We start from the raw sequence: 17385 nt of genomic DNA on the forward strand, positions 1-17385 counted from the left end.
CATTTCTCTCCTCTACATGACAATATATTAGTACTAACAGTGGGTTCAACATTGGTGATGCTGGCGCTGGTATGACTGGCATAAGATCAAAATTAAGGTGGGAAGGTGGGATTTTGTTAGCTTAGCCGTTTCCCGTTTTTAGTTGTTATGCTAAGCTAAACAAACCATATCATGGCTTTAACTTTACATTTAATTGAGTGAGACTGTTATCGATCTTCTCAACTAGCTAACTCTGAGCATTAGAGCAAATAAACATATTACGCAAAAACTTTTTCTTTTGAGGCAAGTTAGCTTAAGTTTTACATAACTCTGATCTCTCCTTATTTAGAATGAGCTTGACAAATCCTAACTTCCTCAAAGCAAAGCGGATTTTTGCTGCCTCTAAATACTTACCACTAATAAAAAAGGAAATGATATTGATGAAAAGTGCTTACAAGCAAAGTGAATGTCTAGTCCCTATGAAGGAGCTTGTCAGTTTTTAGTCAGATGGAGCCAGACATAGCAGGGAAATTCTCAACGTTTTAACCACAGGGCTTGAAGCGCTGGAACAGCACCCACAGCAGCAACACTTGTCAAGTGAGTGTGTATATATGAGCAGGAGGGGGTTCCTGTTTTTATTTCACAGCGGCACATAAGCAGCTGCTGCTATCTGATGGCAAAGCACTTACTGCCATTCCTGTAAAGTGTTAATGCCCTAGAAGAACCTGGGCAGCAGAAGTGAAAGCAAAGTTGCAGGTTGTTATGAATACAACAGAAACAGGAAGTGAGTTTGGCGGGAGTAAAAATGCTTCAGTGTTTTTTTTTTTGCTGACAGGTTACAAAAGCTTGTACAACAAACTGGAAAAAAAGTCAGTGTAGTTTGGCCTGTTAAAGTCCATATTCATAGAACATGGAGGAAGAATCTGGACTTTACAGAGGTAACAGCTGTAATGCAACTATTTGGGCAAAGGCCGAACAAAAAGGTATGCAGAATGGGACACAAAAATGTCAGCACAAATACAGTAAAGTGATTGGACCCTCTCACCGGTACAAGTCAAGACAGTTAAATGGATAGACAAATGAATGGATACTTTATTTACTGATCCAAATAATAATCCAATGTGTTGTTAAACCAAAAAGCTCAAAGTAGATCTGTACAAATACTCCAACAGTTGAGGCATTATTTTTTAGATAACAAAAGAAGCATGTGATCATATTAAATCCACACAATGAACATTAAAGGTCCCATGACATGGTGCTCTTTGGATGCTTTTATATAGACCTTAGTGGTCCCCTAATACTGAAATTCAGCCTTGGTGCAGAATTACAGCCTCTAGAGCCAGTCCCACAATGAGCTTTCCTTAGTATGTGCCATTTCTGTAGCTATTGAGGAGGAGAGAGGGGGGGGGGGGCAAGGTGGAAAGTGGGGGTGTGGCCTTGACCAACTGCCACTTTGCTCGTTTGAAAGCCATGATGTCTCTCTCTCATGGGTGGGCCAAATTCTCTGGGCGAGCAAAGCAGAAAAAGGGGGGAGGTAACCTTGCTCCTTATGAGCTCATAAGGAGCAAGATTCCAGATCAGCCCATCTGAGCTTTCATTTTCTCAAAGGCAGAGCAGGACACCCAGGGCTCGGTTTACACCTATCTCCATTTCTAGCCACTGGGGGACCATAGGCAGGCTGGGGGAAACGCATATTAATGTTAAAAAAACCTCAAAGTGAAATTTTCATGCCATGGGACCTTTAAGTGATCAAAGATTCCTGAATGAAAAGCAGCATTGTTTGTCACAGTACGAGTTATAGAAAGGCAAGAATGTGCAGTCCAAACAACTTTAATGAATGCTTTGAAACGGCAGATTAACAAACCATTAAGTGCATGTTACTGTACAAGAAATTATTTCTTAAAAAGTCCAGGTATGCAGACGGACGGTTAATTAGCTATATTTACAGTTAATGATGGCTGCTACCTTTAGCTAAGAAAATTAACACTTGCACTTTGGATGTTAATGTGACGACCATTAGTTAATAGTAAGGTTGACCAGCACTTTAAAGCTCTCTGTCTGACTCAAGTCACAACAGGAACTTCGAACAGCATCTGTGGACCGGTTTCTAAGGCAAAGGTGTTGCTCCTCCTGACATTAATGTTTCTGTGATGAGCACTGATGAGCTTACCATGCAGAAAGGCATTCAAGTACATAAACACCACACCATTATATACATTTGAACACTATGTGAAACACATCTAATAAAGCAAGACGTATCTGTATGTATGTATGTATGTGTGTGTCCGTGTTTGGGGGGTAAGGTAACCTGCACATCACACATTCATCAGACTCACCCTGGGTCGGGTTAATTAAGTCTACTACTAACTTACTTATGTCTGATTACGCCATATTTTCATTGTGATATTTTGTGATTACATTCTGAATCTGCAACGGTCTCTGTCAGATAAATATAGAAGTACAATGTCTTCCTCTGATTTAAACGTAGCCTACACTTTAAGTCAATAGTAGGTTATACAGTGGAGTTTCATATTAAGTGGTTTGGGGTCCTTCTGTAAGTAATTTTGGGGTACAACTTGGTTTTGAAGAATTCTACAAGCAGCAATACCACAGGCCAAGCAATCAACGGGCACTGTACTAGTTTCTGTATGGATTATAAACCAATTAAGTTTAAAGCTTCTTCTGTTAACTGGCCTCTATCTCAAAGTTGCATTGACATATTTATCTGTCAGCTGGTAGTAGGGCTGAATAATTAGTGGAAATAGTAATTTTCCTGTCCTATTGACCCATCTGTCCTTACCAATTTCAAGTAATCCTTATTAATTAAATAAGTGACAGAAAAACAGGTTTCAAACTGTGATTTCTGTGTAAAACCAATGATTCATTCAGCCCAAAGTTGTGCAACTCACTATATGAGCTTATTAACACAACGCACATACTAGGGTACCGATGTGTGATGGAGCAAATATGGCTATAATAAATCTGTAAAGTCTGAGAGGACCTGGCATAGATGACCCTGAACCTGGTTAGAGAGGCAGAAAAAAAAGAAGAAGAAAGAAAACAGACATGAAGATACGGGGAGCGTGGTGCATTTAGAAACCCAGAGGGTGAGGGGCCACCACTCCTCCATTCTCCACCACGGCTGAAGAGATGGCCCGCAAGTTCTTGAAGAGCTGTCTGGACTGACTGGAGCGCAGACTCTTGATGTCTTGCATGATCCTATCATGGGCCTGAGGGAAGAAGGGAGCATTAAATGAACGTTAAATGTTTCATCTCAAATTGAATACATCTCAAAATAATTGTTTAAGAACTTGTTGGGCAGTGAGGCCTAAGACAAACATTGACAGTGTCACCTAAAAAACAAACAAAAAGTTAAATCCAGGAACTAGCGAGTCATGCAGCAAGCCATTTGAGAAGTTAAGTATGGAAGTATTTTTGATTCAAGACTAGCCAAAATATCATGGATAAGGTGAAGCTGTTTGCTGACTGTGTAAAATGCAATAGCTTGTTTTTTGTTTTACATTTACTATACAATACTCAGTTTCTTAATTATAACTTACAATACCTCATTATCAAAACATTCTTGTCAGTGTTTCTGGCTTTGACAAGATCTTACCTCCACACACCAGGTCTCACACAGCATCTTCTCATGCTGAGCTGAGGCAATGCCCTGACTCAGAGAGCGTGAAGCCCTGCAGAGAGGGGGGAAAAAAAAAAAAACACACACAAAATTGTCACTTTAGCCTGCGTAGGAGTTTGTAGATGAAATAAGAGTAGACCAGAAAGAAGGCGAGTGGGAAGCAAGAGAGAGAGAGAGAGGTAAAAGACAAAGCCTGACGAGGCTTATTCTCATTTGAATGTTTGCGTACCTGGACAGGACCACCACCATGGCGTAGAGGTCGATGGCACTGTCTGCGACTCTCTTCAGGACAAATTGTTCATCTGCAACAGAATAAGTCAACTTTAAGAATATGTTTCTGTTTCTAGAAGAAGCATTCCCAATGTCTAAAATGAATACCTACAGCCGAAATGCCAACCCTGTACCAGTTGGGGATTTTTTTTTTTTCTAAAACACCCACAGGGTTTTCTCTAACCTTCACACATACGCACGAACACTCACCAATGATCTTCTTGCCGTGTTTGATCAGCAGCTCCTCAATGACTGCTCCAAACTGTTCGATGGCTTTAGTGGTCTAGAAATCAAATTTGAATCAGTCAGTCAATCCATCCATCCATCCATCCATCCATCCATAATTAAAGGCAACAAGGCAGAAAACTCCCATATCATTAGCAGAAAAAAAAAAAAAGTCAAGGTGTCATTTGGACAGCCACTCACTCAATCCAAGCTACCCCCTTAAATAAATGCCTACAATGGAAAATGTAATACACACAAGAAAGGTTTAACACACCAGTTCCCCACTCTGTGCCAGCTCAGGATGTACAGTTCCCTGCAGTGTCAGACCTGTGCTCAAACCTGCCTTCCTACAAACACAACAGAAGAAGACAGTTATAACAAACATGGTTATACACCATATTCTACACCTGCCATGTGGTGAAAAGCAGCAGAAATCAAAGTCCTCCGTCTGCAACAGTACAGCTGTGCACTGAGACACTTTTAGACAGTGCTCACAAACCAACATACAACTGTGCACTTTAGCTAAGCAATCAAGTTCAAAGAAAATAAATAGACTTGAAAGCCTTAATAGCTGCTTTGGCTTGCGGATACACATGTGAAGTGCAAATAAAGCGTAAGCCAAAATGCAGACAGCTACGCGGTTTAAAACTGTAGTGCATTTGTGATGGAGGAAATATATATAATATACATCCAAATCCTGGAAACTCAGATAGGAAACCTACCATCAGCAAATGAGCTAACAAAATAGTAATTTCTGCTTAGACTTCAGCTGCAACTGCAAAGTGATGTAATGAGGGATGGAATTGACAGCAATCACTAAATTGCATCATGTATTGTGCATTGAAAGGGAAGTCCCCACCTCCCACCCTTAGCTATAGCAATTTAGCACTTCCTGCCCCCCAGACGGAGTGTGAAGTGAGCGTGAGATGCAACCTTTTAGCTCTCTTGGTGAGTTCTCCTGCAAGCAACCCAGCATTGCCAAGGGGGTTCTTCAGGGCCTTCTGTAAGCTCTTCAACTGGTTACCAGCATTCTGGAGGGAAGCAGAGAGGGATATGCGTGATTTATCAATGACTATTGCTTTAAAGGCCCTGTCGCATTGCCAGACCTATCTCCAGTAGGTGTGGTCTGGCAACACCACCCATCTACTCTGGGATTAGGGCTATCCCAAATAATCAACAGCCAATATCAGATCAAAGCAGAGGAGACCGCAGTAAATATTCTCACACTGAGCTGAAATAGAAACACTGCGCTGCAACACGTGTCTTTTGGTTCAATGAAAGCATTCAGTAATGATTCTGTTATTCTACAGTACCACACACACACACTTAGAGGATTTCATAAAAACATGCCATTGTCCTCACCATTAATTAAAGCCATCTAAAAAGGTCGACACCATGAGCTGCTGTTTTAGGTTCTCTACCTTTTATTTTTTTTAGGACTAGGACCTCAAAATGAAAACATATTCATCAGAAAATATTTGAGTGTACAGGCACAGCGTTTTTGTAGAAAACCAAACCACCCATTCATGAGGCGTGCTGTCAGTGTTGCCAGATTCCACCAACCTATTGGGCTATTGGGAAAATGTATTGAGCTTTTTGGGGTCATTTTGGGCTACTTTTAGCACCATTTAGTCAGATGATTTAAAAGTTACAGGCTACATTCTAATGAACTCTCCTCCAGTTAGTAGACACTGACAGGGATGCAGTCTGCTTTACTTTAGGAAGACGAAGAGATTGACAAGGAAACCTAACCCTTATCCTTGCTGTAAAATAAGCATACAAAAGGAAGTTCCTTTACGATTACCAATTTTAAAACCTACAAGACTACATAACCGGAAGCAAGCAGAAATCACTTCCTCTCTACAGAACAGCTGAACTTTTCACATTATCAGATCACCACGGCCGTGTGGGAGAAAAAATATACGACAATGGGATTTCATTTTACCTGGAAGCCATTAAGGGCCACGAAGAGCCTCAGGATGTCATTGGTGCCCTCGAAGATTCGGAAAATTCTCAGATCCCTCATCACCCTCTCCACTCCAGCGTCCTGCGGAAAACACATACACAAAGACGATGACCTTCTTCTCGTACTGTATAGTAAAGAGTTTAGGCTATTTTATTTTTAACTAAATCCTACTCAGAATTAGGCTGCAACAATCCCATATAACCCATCATTTACTATTGTGAATGCACTGAATGTAACTCTTCTAAGAATATTCTGCACTGAAATTCACTCTCGAGTTCAGTCTGTGAAATTCTTGGTACAAATCACGTTTGTATTCACATGTTGAGTAAACCAACATGAGCAACGAGCTGTGTTATTTATCATATCTTACACATACAGTACAAGACATTTTGATCTCCGCTTCTCGCAAAAGTTGAAATTAGGTAATGAAAACACCAGCAGCAAACAGAAGAAGAGACAATCTATAGTCATTTCTGTGTTTTTGAATACTGAATGTGCAAGTTACTGTTCATATCTTTAGGTTGCAGACAATGCATTTGGTCCAGAAGAGCAGAAGGGGAAATGTACTGGGCACACTTCTGACTTAACTTCCTTGGTAAAATGAAACCCTGAGTCAAAATACGCACTGTGAACTGAGACTTTCCCCCCTTCTTCCTTTTAAACAGCTCATACCGGACTACTAATTACTAAGAACTAAATTCACAATAAGAGGGGAACTACGCCCATTTTTTAAATTCACACACGTTATTCCTATGGTCTAAACAGTTCAAAAACATTAGCAGACATGAACAACTCTCCCAAATCCCAAAACTAGAGTGCTAAAACTCAAATGTGTGATCTCATCAAGTATAAAATGTGGAACTGCTCCATAGACAATGCATTTGTAAATATGGTATAGGTAACACAGAGCACCCAGAGGAACGTTCTGAGTATATGAACATTTTCTGTTTTAGAACCAAGAACACTACAATAGAATAACGCTCAGTTGGGTATACAAAAAAAAGAAAACAAAATCAATCTCCCAATTATTGTCTATGGAGCAGGTCTGGACTTTATACTTCATGACATCACAAGTTTGAGACTTCTCCTAGGCCATGGAAATAACATTATTTTAATTTTAGGTGGTGTTCCCCTTTAACTTGTAAAAACACAAAGGGTGTGGACTAAATGACTGAAACATCTGTACACATGGGTGTATTTGTGAAGCTTAAAATGGTCACATTCTATTGAGATCTTAAGTCAACTCTGTGGGAATTTCTGAGATTGTGAATTGTACTATTGTTAAAAACTAAATTAATTTAAACTTGTCCACCCCATGTAAGTGCTCCAGTACAATTTGCACCAAGAATGTCACCTTTGCAGTTGTCAGTGCTTTAAGTGTTGTTCCATGAGTGTGCAACTGTCAACTGTATTGGGAGCCTGGCGCAGCAGCACACGTGTATTGCATCCTCTGGTTCGCTCTGTGCAGAGCAAAATTATTATTTACATGACTTCACCACACCCCCATATTTTCAGCTGGTTTGCACCAGTCTATTCTTGTGAACGTCTTGGTTGATTTTTTTCTACCTGAAGCAAGCGTCAATCTCTCGCATGTCGCAGCTATATGACCACACTGGCCATCTGTACTTCACCTCTGCCTTACTGCAAGTACACAAATACATGTGTAGTGGTTGTTTGGAGCTTATGGCACTCTGATTGCTAGCTGATTATGTCATCACTGATGTGATATAAAAAATAAAAAAAAAGTGTTACTGGGCTAATGTAGAAAGGTAAATATGATGAGTTCAAGTGACTCATTCCTGCTTGTAGTTTGCCAATGAAAACCAATATGTCTTAGTTACATTTTGAAGTACTTGTTTTATTTGCTTTTTAAAACTGGAAGTACTGTATATTGTATCATCGGTTTTCAATGGGATATAAAATGCCTAAAAATTAAAAAAACTGCAATTTATTTTTTTCAATGCAACTTCTCAGTGCTCCCTGATTCTGTGTGAAACAGGATGCTTACTGAGAACTCACCTTCATGAAACCCATGCCGCCCATAATCTGAATACACTCGTCAGTCACAGTCCATGCTGCTTCCTGTCACAATTAAAAGGAAAACACAGATGCAAATGAGCTTTTGCAGTGACATTAAGACACATCACATTTATCTATTGCCTTCTATCTATTGAAGTTCTTACAGAGGCAAAGATCTTGCTGATGGCAGCTTCTATCTGGAATTCAGTCGCTCCACTGTCCATGTTACCGCTGATCATGTAGGCCATTGACTGCAAAAAGACACGGCAGTAGTAATGTCAGCATGATGTTATGACATCTTAAAGTTGTCAGCACCAGTACACAATAATGCAAAGAGTAAAAGTGGTTTAAGTTGTGCTCAAAACATCTTTTTGTTAAAAAAGGGGTTCTTTGGGCAGGAAATCAACATAAAAAGCATTAAGACAGGCTTTAAGCTACATATAAACCAACAAGATGGCACAACAATTAACGGGCTAGAAGTGCCAGATTATGCTGGCACTTGACAGTAAAAACTATGACTACTGGCGACAGGAAATACACCCAATGTTAGATACTGGCAATATTTAATTCTGCTTTCCATTTGGTTCAACACCGCTTTAATCAGAATCAGCATTAGACATCTTAGTGTCCAAACAGTGGATATAAATGTGAATCAGACTGTGGGGCAGTCGACCGACCTCAGTGACATATTGCAGGATGGTCATGCGAGCCATCTTCTCCTGGATGGCTCCGTAGTTGTGGATCTTGTTCCCAAACTGGGTTCTGTTGGCTGCATGATCCACCTGATGAAAAGAGGAAAAGGACGGTCACTATCACACCTTTGTTCATAGTTACAAGCTGTTTTTGTTTTTTTGTAACAGCATTAAACAGAGAGATGGGTTAAGTATGAATCCTGTACGCTTCCGTATACGTAAAGACTGGAACTGAAATTTTAGCAGCCTATTTTGGGGTCCCTGTTGAAATGGTGTCGCTGTCTAGTTTTTTAACACAAAGAGGAAGTTTGGCTAGGCTGCCAGAGAGCACATGAGCATCAACCTTGTGGCATCAGGGAAGTGACCACACGGTATTGCCATAAGGTCTCAAAATAAACAACTGAAGTTAAAGTAACTGATAAACAAGTTTTAAAGCAGAACCACTGGAGAGGTGTGTATTATATACCTGCATTTTAGAAGAAATGCCAAGTACATTTTGATTTTCTCTAAACAGTCAGTCATTCGTCTAAGCACGTGTGATTTTCCCATTTAAACTATTAAAATGGTTTCTGCAGTGTTCTCCCTATTCTGTGGAATTGCACTAAAGCCCAACCTGCTAAATAAAAGTCACTTTCATCCACAGCAGTTTCCTGGATGTGTATTTTTTTTTTATAATCAATTTGGACGGAAACCCCACAGTCATCAGCACTGCAAAACAAATATGATTGACATTATAAGCTATGTCATTTAAAAAAAAAAAAATGCTACGCTAAACTTTGTCTAGGGCCAAAAAGAATCCCAATTACTGCTAGTTAAGCAGCATCTAACACAGCAACAGTAGGACAATAATACATTTGTAGTGTGTAACTTTCTGCTCCTACTTTCAGCAAGGTTGTGCATGTTGACTTAAGGTTATACATTTCTAGTGCTGAAACAGTTAGCTGATTAACCGCTTAGTTGAAGTGAGGAAAAGCCAAATATTTGATGGTTAAAGCTTCTCATGTGTGACGATTTTGCCGCGTTTCAAAACATAGTTGCAAATTGAATATTTTTTAGGTTTGGCCACGGAAAACAAGGCAGTTAAGTACATTAAACTACTGCTTGTGAAACAGTATCAGTTTAACAAGTTGAATACTAAGAGTTCAATATGATCACAACAGTATTCCTTCACATATTTTTTTTAATATATATAAAAACCGTAGTCAAGCTGTTACTGACATTACAAATACATATTTGGTTATATATTCAGCATGGTAAAATTTAAATGTTTGAGAAAAACAACAGACGTGACCAGAGCACATTTGAAACTTCAGCACCTGTAACCGCAGCAGAAAGTTGCTTAGCAGAAACAGGCCACAGTGAACTGCAAGAAGGGGAATTTCCCACAAACCCACAACAAAGGAAATACATGACTGAAAGAGGGGGGGTGTAGCATAGACAATACAGGTAACATGTAATGCAGCAGATGGGAAACACAACAACACATATAGAGACATAAAGCTGTGAATGGTAGCTACAGTCTGTACACTGAAAGAAAAGCTCATCCTCTGCTGTCACACTTCCACTTCCCGTCTACATGTACGGTGCCAACGGTAATTCACTCACAGCTTTGGTGATGACTCCCTTCATGGTGCCGGAGAGGGCGGCCGCCATGCCAAAGCGTCCGTTATTCAGGATGTTCATGGCCACCTTGAAACCTCCGCCCACCTCGGTCAACAAGCAGCCAGCTGGCACGCGAACATTATCGAAATAGACCTCGGCGGTGTTGGACGCCTTGATGCCCATTTTCTTCTCTGGAGGGCCGCTGTGATTAAAGAAGATGGGGTGATGGTGATGAGGAAGAAATAAACAATGAAAAGTGATTTCATGAGTCCAAAAAACATTTTTTAAACGAAGTTTAGTGATAAACAGGCAATGTAGAAGAAAAAAAAAAAAAGGTGTGCTCACTGTGTCACTCCTCCAAAGCTCCTCTCCACAATAAAGGCCGAGATCTTGTCCTTCATCTCTCCGGTCTTGGGATCCTTCATGGGTGTCTTGGCAAACACTGTGAAGATCTCCGCCAGACCTCCATTGCTGACAAGAGAAAAAGGGCATCAGATTAGGAAAAGACACAAGCTAAAGCTATTACATAGCTATTACAGGATAGACTGCACAATACCACCTCCTTGTGGTAAAAAAAAATTTGAATTTTATGTATTCTAGTACTGTGTCCTCACCTGATCCAGATCTTGCTTCCATTGAGAGTGAAGTACTGTCCGCAGGGGGACTGAACAGCTGTGGTTTTGATGGAGGCGGCATCAGAGCCACTGGCAGGTTCAGTTAGGCAGAAGGCGGCTAAATGCTCACCTGGACACACACACAAAATGATTAAGCAGCTCTACATTCTTCATCCATTAAATTATGTTACTCCCCAATACATGTGTAGTCAAATACCTGTGGCAAGCTTAGGCAGGTACTTCTCCTTCTGGGTTGGATTCCCAAAAAGCAGAATGCCCTTGAAGCCAATGGACTGGTGGGCCCCCAGAGTGATGCCAACACCCAGGTCATGACTGCCAACAATCTCAACCAGCCGGGCATACTGTAAGATGGGGGTTATCACATTAGACGTGCGTGTTTCCATAGCCATCTCACACAATTAACAATACAATGTGTCTTATGTGTATCTGTTGTTCTAGAGTGAAGATCCATAAATGTAATCAAGCAGACGTACCTGTGTGTTTGATAGGCCGAGGCCGCCCAGGTCTGCTGGTACCTGTAGGCCAAAGGCACCCATCTCCTTCAGGCCCTCCATGGTGTGATCTTCTACTTTCTCCAAGGCATCGTTCTTGGCGGGATCATTCACCTCCTGCCCGCAGGAAGCAGAAACATGCAGGGTAAGGGGGCGAGAGCGACGGACGTAGAGAAGTTGTGAGAGTGAGGTCAGACAAATTCATCCAGGAGCTCCAAAAGGTTTGAAATTACCTCAAAGAATTTGCCGACAGGCCCCACAAGCTCTCGAAGAAACTGCTCCTGCTCCTCATTCAGGGCTAAGGCACACACAAAAGTTACAGTTAAGTTAAACTTTATTATCCCTGTGGGGGATAATTCGTTTTACAACCAGCAGAGAATACACAAAATAACATACATATATGCTATTACTAATATTTATATGGGACAAATCACATCGAGCTATTAATGAGACCAATGGAAACAGGGACAAATGAGTTCTTAAATCTCTTTGTCTTAAAACAATCATTTCCAGTATAATATTTTCCTATAATGGTTTCCTTTTTTTAATAAAATGTTGGCAGTGTATCAAACCGATATTAACATAATCTCTTCTGGTTTACCTGAGGGGTAGGGGAACACTTGGGCAGTTGCTATCTGCCCCTTGAAAATGTTGACAGCAAATGATTTGGATTCCTGTGGAAGATTAAGTTAAACATAGTAACGTGTGTGCCAACACAAACAGAGTATTCAAATGTTGAGTTAAAGATACCCTGTTTCGTTGTAAAAAAAAAAAAAAAAAAAAGTTATGTTTATATGAACTGTTGTTTAATTGCGATTGTGATTAATGCAAACAGTCGCAAAGCCATTTACTACCTGCTTTGTTTAAATCCATGTTTGCTAGCTTGCAGTCTTCTCCTTTCCTGCCTTTGTTGGTGCATAACAGCGTTTTGTGGCATGTTACTAACTGCCACCTGCCAATTAAACGTGCGGTATACTCGCCGCAGCCGACCTGTTGTGCGCAAATGGGAGCGCCGAAACTGTTTATACTCGCACGTGGTGGTCGCGACACTAGTTGCAGTCTTCTCCTGAACAGAGGTGGCACTAATGAGGAAAGACTACCAACTTTGCTATTTCAATGGATTAGAAGAAAAAAAAAAAAAAAAAAAAAAAAGGTAAACGACGGCAGAACTGGCAGCAGCATTGACGTCAATGCTTCGATTTGATTCGACGACCTACTTCGTCGAATCAAGCCTTTCATTCACCATAAAAAGAGCTCATCTTAACCCAGTAAGTTTACAAGAGAGACGTGCAGTCACTCAGAGTCCTGGCATCCGGTTACCCTCGAGCTCGTTCAGGCTTCCTGTTTCCGCTTTGTCGTGCGCCGCTGAAAAACATAGAATGGTGCGCGCCCTCTGGCTGATTGGACGAACGTGTCACGTGGGTCAGGTTACTCGAGAATTTCAAGCCACTGTCATGGCGGCTTGGACGGAATACAATCTCATATATTACAAAAATAGTTCACCGAAACGTGTTCCTGAAAACATTTTAAGTGAGAAATAGGCCATACAATTGCTGAATCTGTCTTCATTTCAGACCTACAAAGGTTAGCTTGTCTACTACTTCTACTGGATAGTCGCGTTCAACAGATTCATTTGCATAAAGATGGGCATCAGCATTTTTTTTTTAAATGCAGCGCAGCCTTCCCGGAATGCTTTGCGTGCACATTGAAGTCGCTTGACATCACCGATAGGAATAGAGTGGAGCACAGTGCGACAGAAGCGTCGCACGGATAAATGGATCAGTAGCATTAAAATCCTGGTGCGCCAGCAACTGTAAAAAGGTCCTTAGTTTGTAAAACCACCGGCAGAACATTTTAACACATTCATGATAATTGATTACTAATTTTGGGTCTTTTTTTTTTTTTTTTTCAGCCGCGCATGACAAAGCGGAAACGGGAGGCCTGAATGAGATTGCCGACAACCGGATGCCAGGACTCAGAGTGACTGCAAGTCTCTCTTGTAAACTTACTGGGTTAAGAGGAGTTCTTTTATGGTGAATGAAAGGCTTGATCCGACGAAGTAGCTCATCTAATCAAATTGAAGCATTGACGGCAATGCTGCTGCCAGTTCTGCCGTTGTTTTCTTCTTGTCCGTAGAAAGAGCAACGTCGGTAGCCTTTGCTCATTAGCGCCACCTCTGTTCAGGAGAAGACTGCAACTAGCGTCGCAAGCACCAGCGCGGGTATAAATAGTCACGGCGATGCCATGACGTCACATTTGTACGTGCCAGCTGGGCTGCGTCTAGTATATAAAGAGCCTTAAGGTGTGTGGACTAGAATGATACAGTTGATGTGTACCAAGCAGTTTAGAAGCCATTAATGATAACATGATCTCAAATATAAGAATTACATAATAATAGTAAGAGAGAATTAACATACAGCAGCAACTGTCTTCTTTTCCACTTTACTGGTAGTATCACTGCCGACTGCTGCAGGCTTCTCCAGCACCGCCTGAAGAGAAAGAGCAAAACAGAGAATACGTTCAACAACAGTTCATTGATTCAGTAAAAAAAAAAAAAAAGGCAGGGAGGTTTTGCATTTTGGGACTCGGCAGGAAATTAAGCTTAAATAAAATGTTATGCAAATGCACATATTGCTTAACAAGACAACATGGCTGGGACAAAATCTCACATCCAAAGGTGGGATTCTAAAAGAGAAGAAGGCAGCATGTGGGTCAGCATTGTTGACATATTCAGTGATCAGAATCCTGTGTTATGAGCCAAGTAAACATCAGTGAAGGGTTTTCCTATTCCAGCCAAGGCACCAGCTTGGTAAGATGCCCAAACAGCTGATCTCCAGCTCCAATTGGGTGATAAGTGATGTCAAGGGCACATCCAGTCAGCTGAGTGCCCATCCAGCACTGTGCATATATCAACGATAGGATTATGATTGGCTTTTTTTAAACAGAGCTGTTGTATTACACTGCCTTTGATTATACAGATATTCAACTGCTGGTAACTCAAGAGTGAACCTAGTAAAACTGTGTTCATGAAAGTAAGTCAAGTATAATATACCTGAGTGAATTAGCGAGTGGAGGTGGGCAATATTAACGATATGAAATATCATACATTCCTTACTCAATACAGCCTGTGTGTGCCCAGGAAAACGAATTACTTGGTATGTAGTGTCTAATCATATTAATACTACAAATGTATCTTTGAGCTCTACCCATTACTGCTCTTTATAGAAATGGAGCCCACTTCTATTTATAAGGATAATGCACATTATTCAATATTTCTGTAAATGTGCCAGTGTTAGCCAGCTGGCTAATTTTCAACTGTAGTCCTTCGGTCAGATGTTTTGAGACCAGACCGCTGAGAAACAATTTATTACTTTCACTAAAATAATTTAGTCATTCAGCATTATTTCAGTCATAGTAAGATCAAAGTAGTTTGAATAAGAGCCACGTTGTATGTAAATCCCTGTATTTATTGGCAGTTGACTTCAAATCAATTTCTTATTATGCATTTCATTTGTTTGACCTTTTCTTCACACATAAAAACAACAAAACTGCGTTTGTATGGCCCAATAAACCTCCATTCATTCCCCTCCTGCTCTCTGTGATCACCTATACCAGGTTTTAAAGCAGCTGAAGTCATGATATACTTATTTAAATATATTTCTAGTTCTGCTGTCAGGTAAAAGGAACAAATATGATATTTGATTTTGGCTCATATATACCATGTTGACCAGGAGGCATTACTGATCGACTAAGCTTCACATAAAAATCTTTATTTTATAATATCCAACAGGGTATTGTGAAGTCCTGAACAAGACATTCCATGTCTCTGCTAATCTGTCTATACTGGGCTCAACCACTAACCTTCAGGACTCTGACTTCTCCTCCTTTCAAAAACAAGCTTGATCAATATATATTTACATGGGCCCCTTTCACTGCTTGGCCAGCTGTGTGTGTGTGTGTGTTTTTTTTTATCCCTTTCCCTGTGTATTTGTACAGTGTATATGGAAATTATTTCTGATAGAATTCCTGTAAATTAAGTTGTTCTTACCTTGTCTGTTTTAACTTCCAATAAATGTTTAATATAAATGAAAAGAAAATCATTATTTTATCATGAAACCGCCAGAAGAAATAGACAAAAACTATAATAATACTAATATTAAAAAGGAAAGCAGCTGCGAGTTTGCCTATATTGCTTTTTTAAATGAGTGATCACAGAGCAACAAACAGGTTATCATACTACTATTATATGATGCATACAGGCAAAGACCACACCTAAATTAGCTGACAATGTGCATTTATTCTTTTAAAGCACAAAATTACAACTCTAAAACTAATATTGTGTAACTACTTAAGAACAAATACTCCGCGCCTGAAACCTAAGAATATTCAACTGCTACAAATTGTAAGACAAAAGGATTGGGTTAAATTTTTTTTTTGGACAATGGTGTACATGCAGCAGTGAGAAGCACAACACGAACGACATCTTCTCTGTCCAGAACCTATAGACTGTATACATTAGGCCTGAACCCTGGGACACATTCAGACATGAGAAGATGTATTTAAAAGGCTCTGAACACCCACACGCCTGTTTTCAGTTAATCAGGCTGGTTAGTTCTCTTCCCAGGACTGTGTGGGTGTGTATAAACTGATTGATTGACATCTTCTGAGTCACCTGTTAGCTTTGTTGCACCTGTTAGGGCGGGACACATGACAACTTTATCATTCTTATTGGTAGATAGAGATTTGTGACCTAATCAGGGTCTAGAGGGGGGCCCGGGCTGGCACCCGAAAATAAAAACAAGTGAAATTAATAATTAATGTCATGCGTTTTATTTAGCAAAATTGCATTGTGTTGTTCTATCCTAGCCAATATTTCCTACCCAACAAACGAGATTAAAAAAAAAAATCCATTTCGAGGAAACCGGTCATAAACCCATAGCAAAACGGTGCACAACGTTTTGAAATGGTACGTGCTCCTGGTCTGGACAACAGCAGTGTCACCATGGATGTATTATTAGAAGATCTACAGTACAATACATTCATGAGTGTCCCCCACATCCATGGTGTCACCTTTGTGATTCATGTGACCAGTGAACTTTCTCCCACTTCCAGCGGGAGGGGTTAAATCTATGGGCGATGTCAACGTTATTTCAGGCAGCCGCTTCATTGGGCCAAACAAGGACAATAAACAGGCTCGAAAATATCGTAAAACTACAAGATGCAACAAACATCTGACAAAATGGAAGTATAATCGGAATATTAGCTCATGTTACCATACCTCTGCAGCTTGGCTTGCGTAGAGACGGGCATTTTGCACAGCAACCACAGCCCCGGTATGACGCTGACCTCTGTAGACCAGACAAGAAGTGATAGGTGACTTTAACTTTCCTTCAAGCAAAGTAGGTCCTCTTGGTCAATAATAGTTTTAAACATTACCTACCCAGACAGCACGGGAGGTATCCTGAGAATGGAGCCGCACAGTGCGGAAGACTGGCTCACTTTACGAAGCAGCATGGTTTTCTTTGGTCCAAAAAGAAGGAGAAAAACCCGAGACACAATGTAAATAGCTGAATAACACACAGACACAGTTTTAAACAACAAGGAAGGTTAGCTAACAGTTACGTGGCTGGTAACGTTAGCTAGCAGCTACGTAAGTTAACTTGGCCATGTTTGACTAAAAGCAGGAAAACCCAGCTAAAATATTTGCATTCCTTCTATCAAAAATCCAGAACATCAATTTATATTACACACCTAGCTATACAAGTTATATTACGATACGTCCCCTGCGTCCTTCCAGTTGCCGACTGTTCCTCCAATGACCCACTACTAACGTTATTTAACCTGAATTTTCCTTTTCGGAATTCGC

At 40.5% G+C, this 17385-nt stretch overlaps 1 protein-coding gene across 2 annotated transcripts; it reads right to left on the reverse strand.

The window, feature by feature from the left end:
- Positions 1 to 2022: 2022 nt before the first annotated feature.
- acadvl (acyl-CoA dehydrogenase very long chain) lies at positions 2023 to 17385 on the reverse strand. 2 transcript variants are annotated; one of them, XM_078276528.1, is made up of 21 exons: positions 17271 to 17385; positions 16960 to 17039; positions 16798 to 16867; positions 13937 to 14008; positions 12121 to 12193; positions 11753 to 11817; positions 11502 to 11636; positions 11225 to 11369; positions 11008 to 11137; positions 10739 to 10864; positions 10397 to 10595; positions 8777 to 8881; positions 8264 to 8350; positions 8100 to 8162; positions 6060 to 6161; positions 5048 to 5145; positions 4389 to 4461; positions 4100 to 4172; positions 3849 to 3921; positions 3596 to 3671; positions 2023 to 3209 (listed from the first exon to the last, which is right to left on the reverse strand). In XM_078276528.1, the coding sequence occupies exons 2-21, from the start codon at positions 17031 to 17033 to the stop codon at positions 3072 to 3074; spliced, it is 1977 nt and encodes a 658-aa protein (XP_078132654.1). In that variant the 5' UTR covers positions 17034 to 17039; positions 17271 to 17385; the 3' UTR covers positions 2023 to 3071. The 2 variants fall into 2 exon arrangements, with proteins under 2 accessions (XP_078132654.1, XP_078132655.1); XM_078276529.1 differs by having other exon boundaries at positions 16960 to 17086.

This window comes from Sander vitreus, chromosome 19, assembly GCF_031162955.1.
Source record: "Sander vitreus isolate 19-12246 chromosome 19, sanVit1, whole genome shotgun sequence".
Lineage (NCBI taxonomy): Eukaryota > Metazoa > Chordata > Actinopteri > Perciformes > Percidae > Sander > Sander vitreus.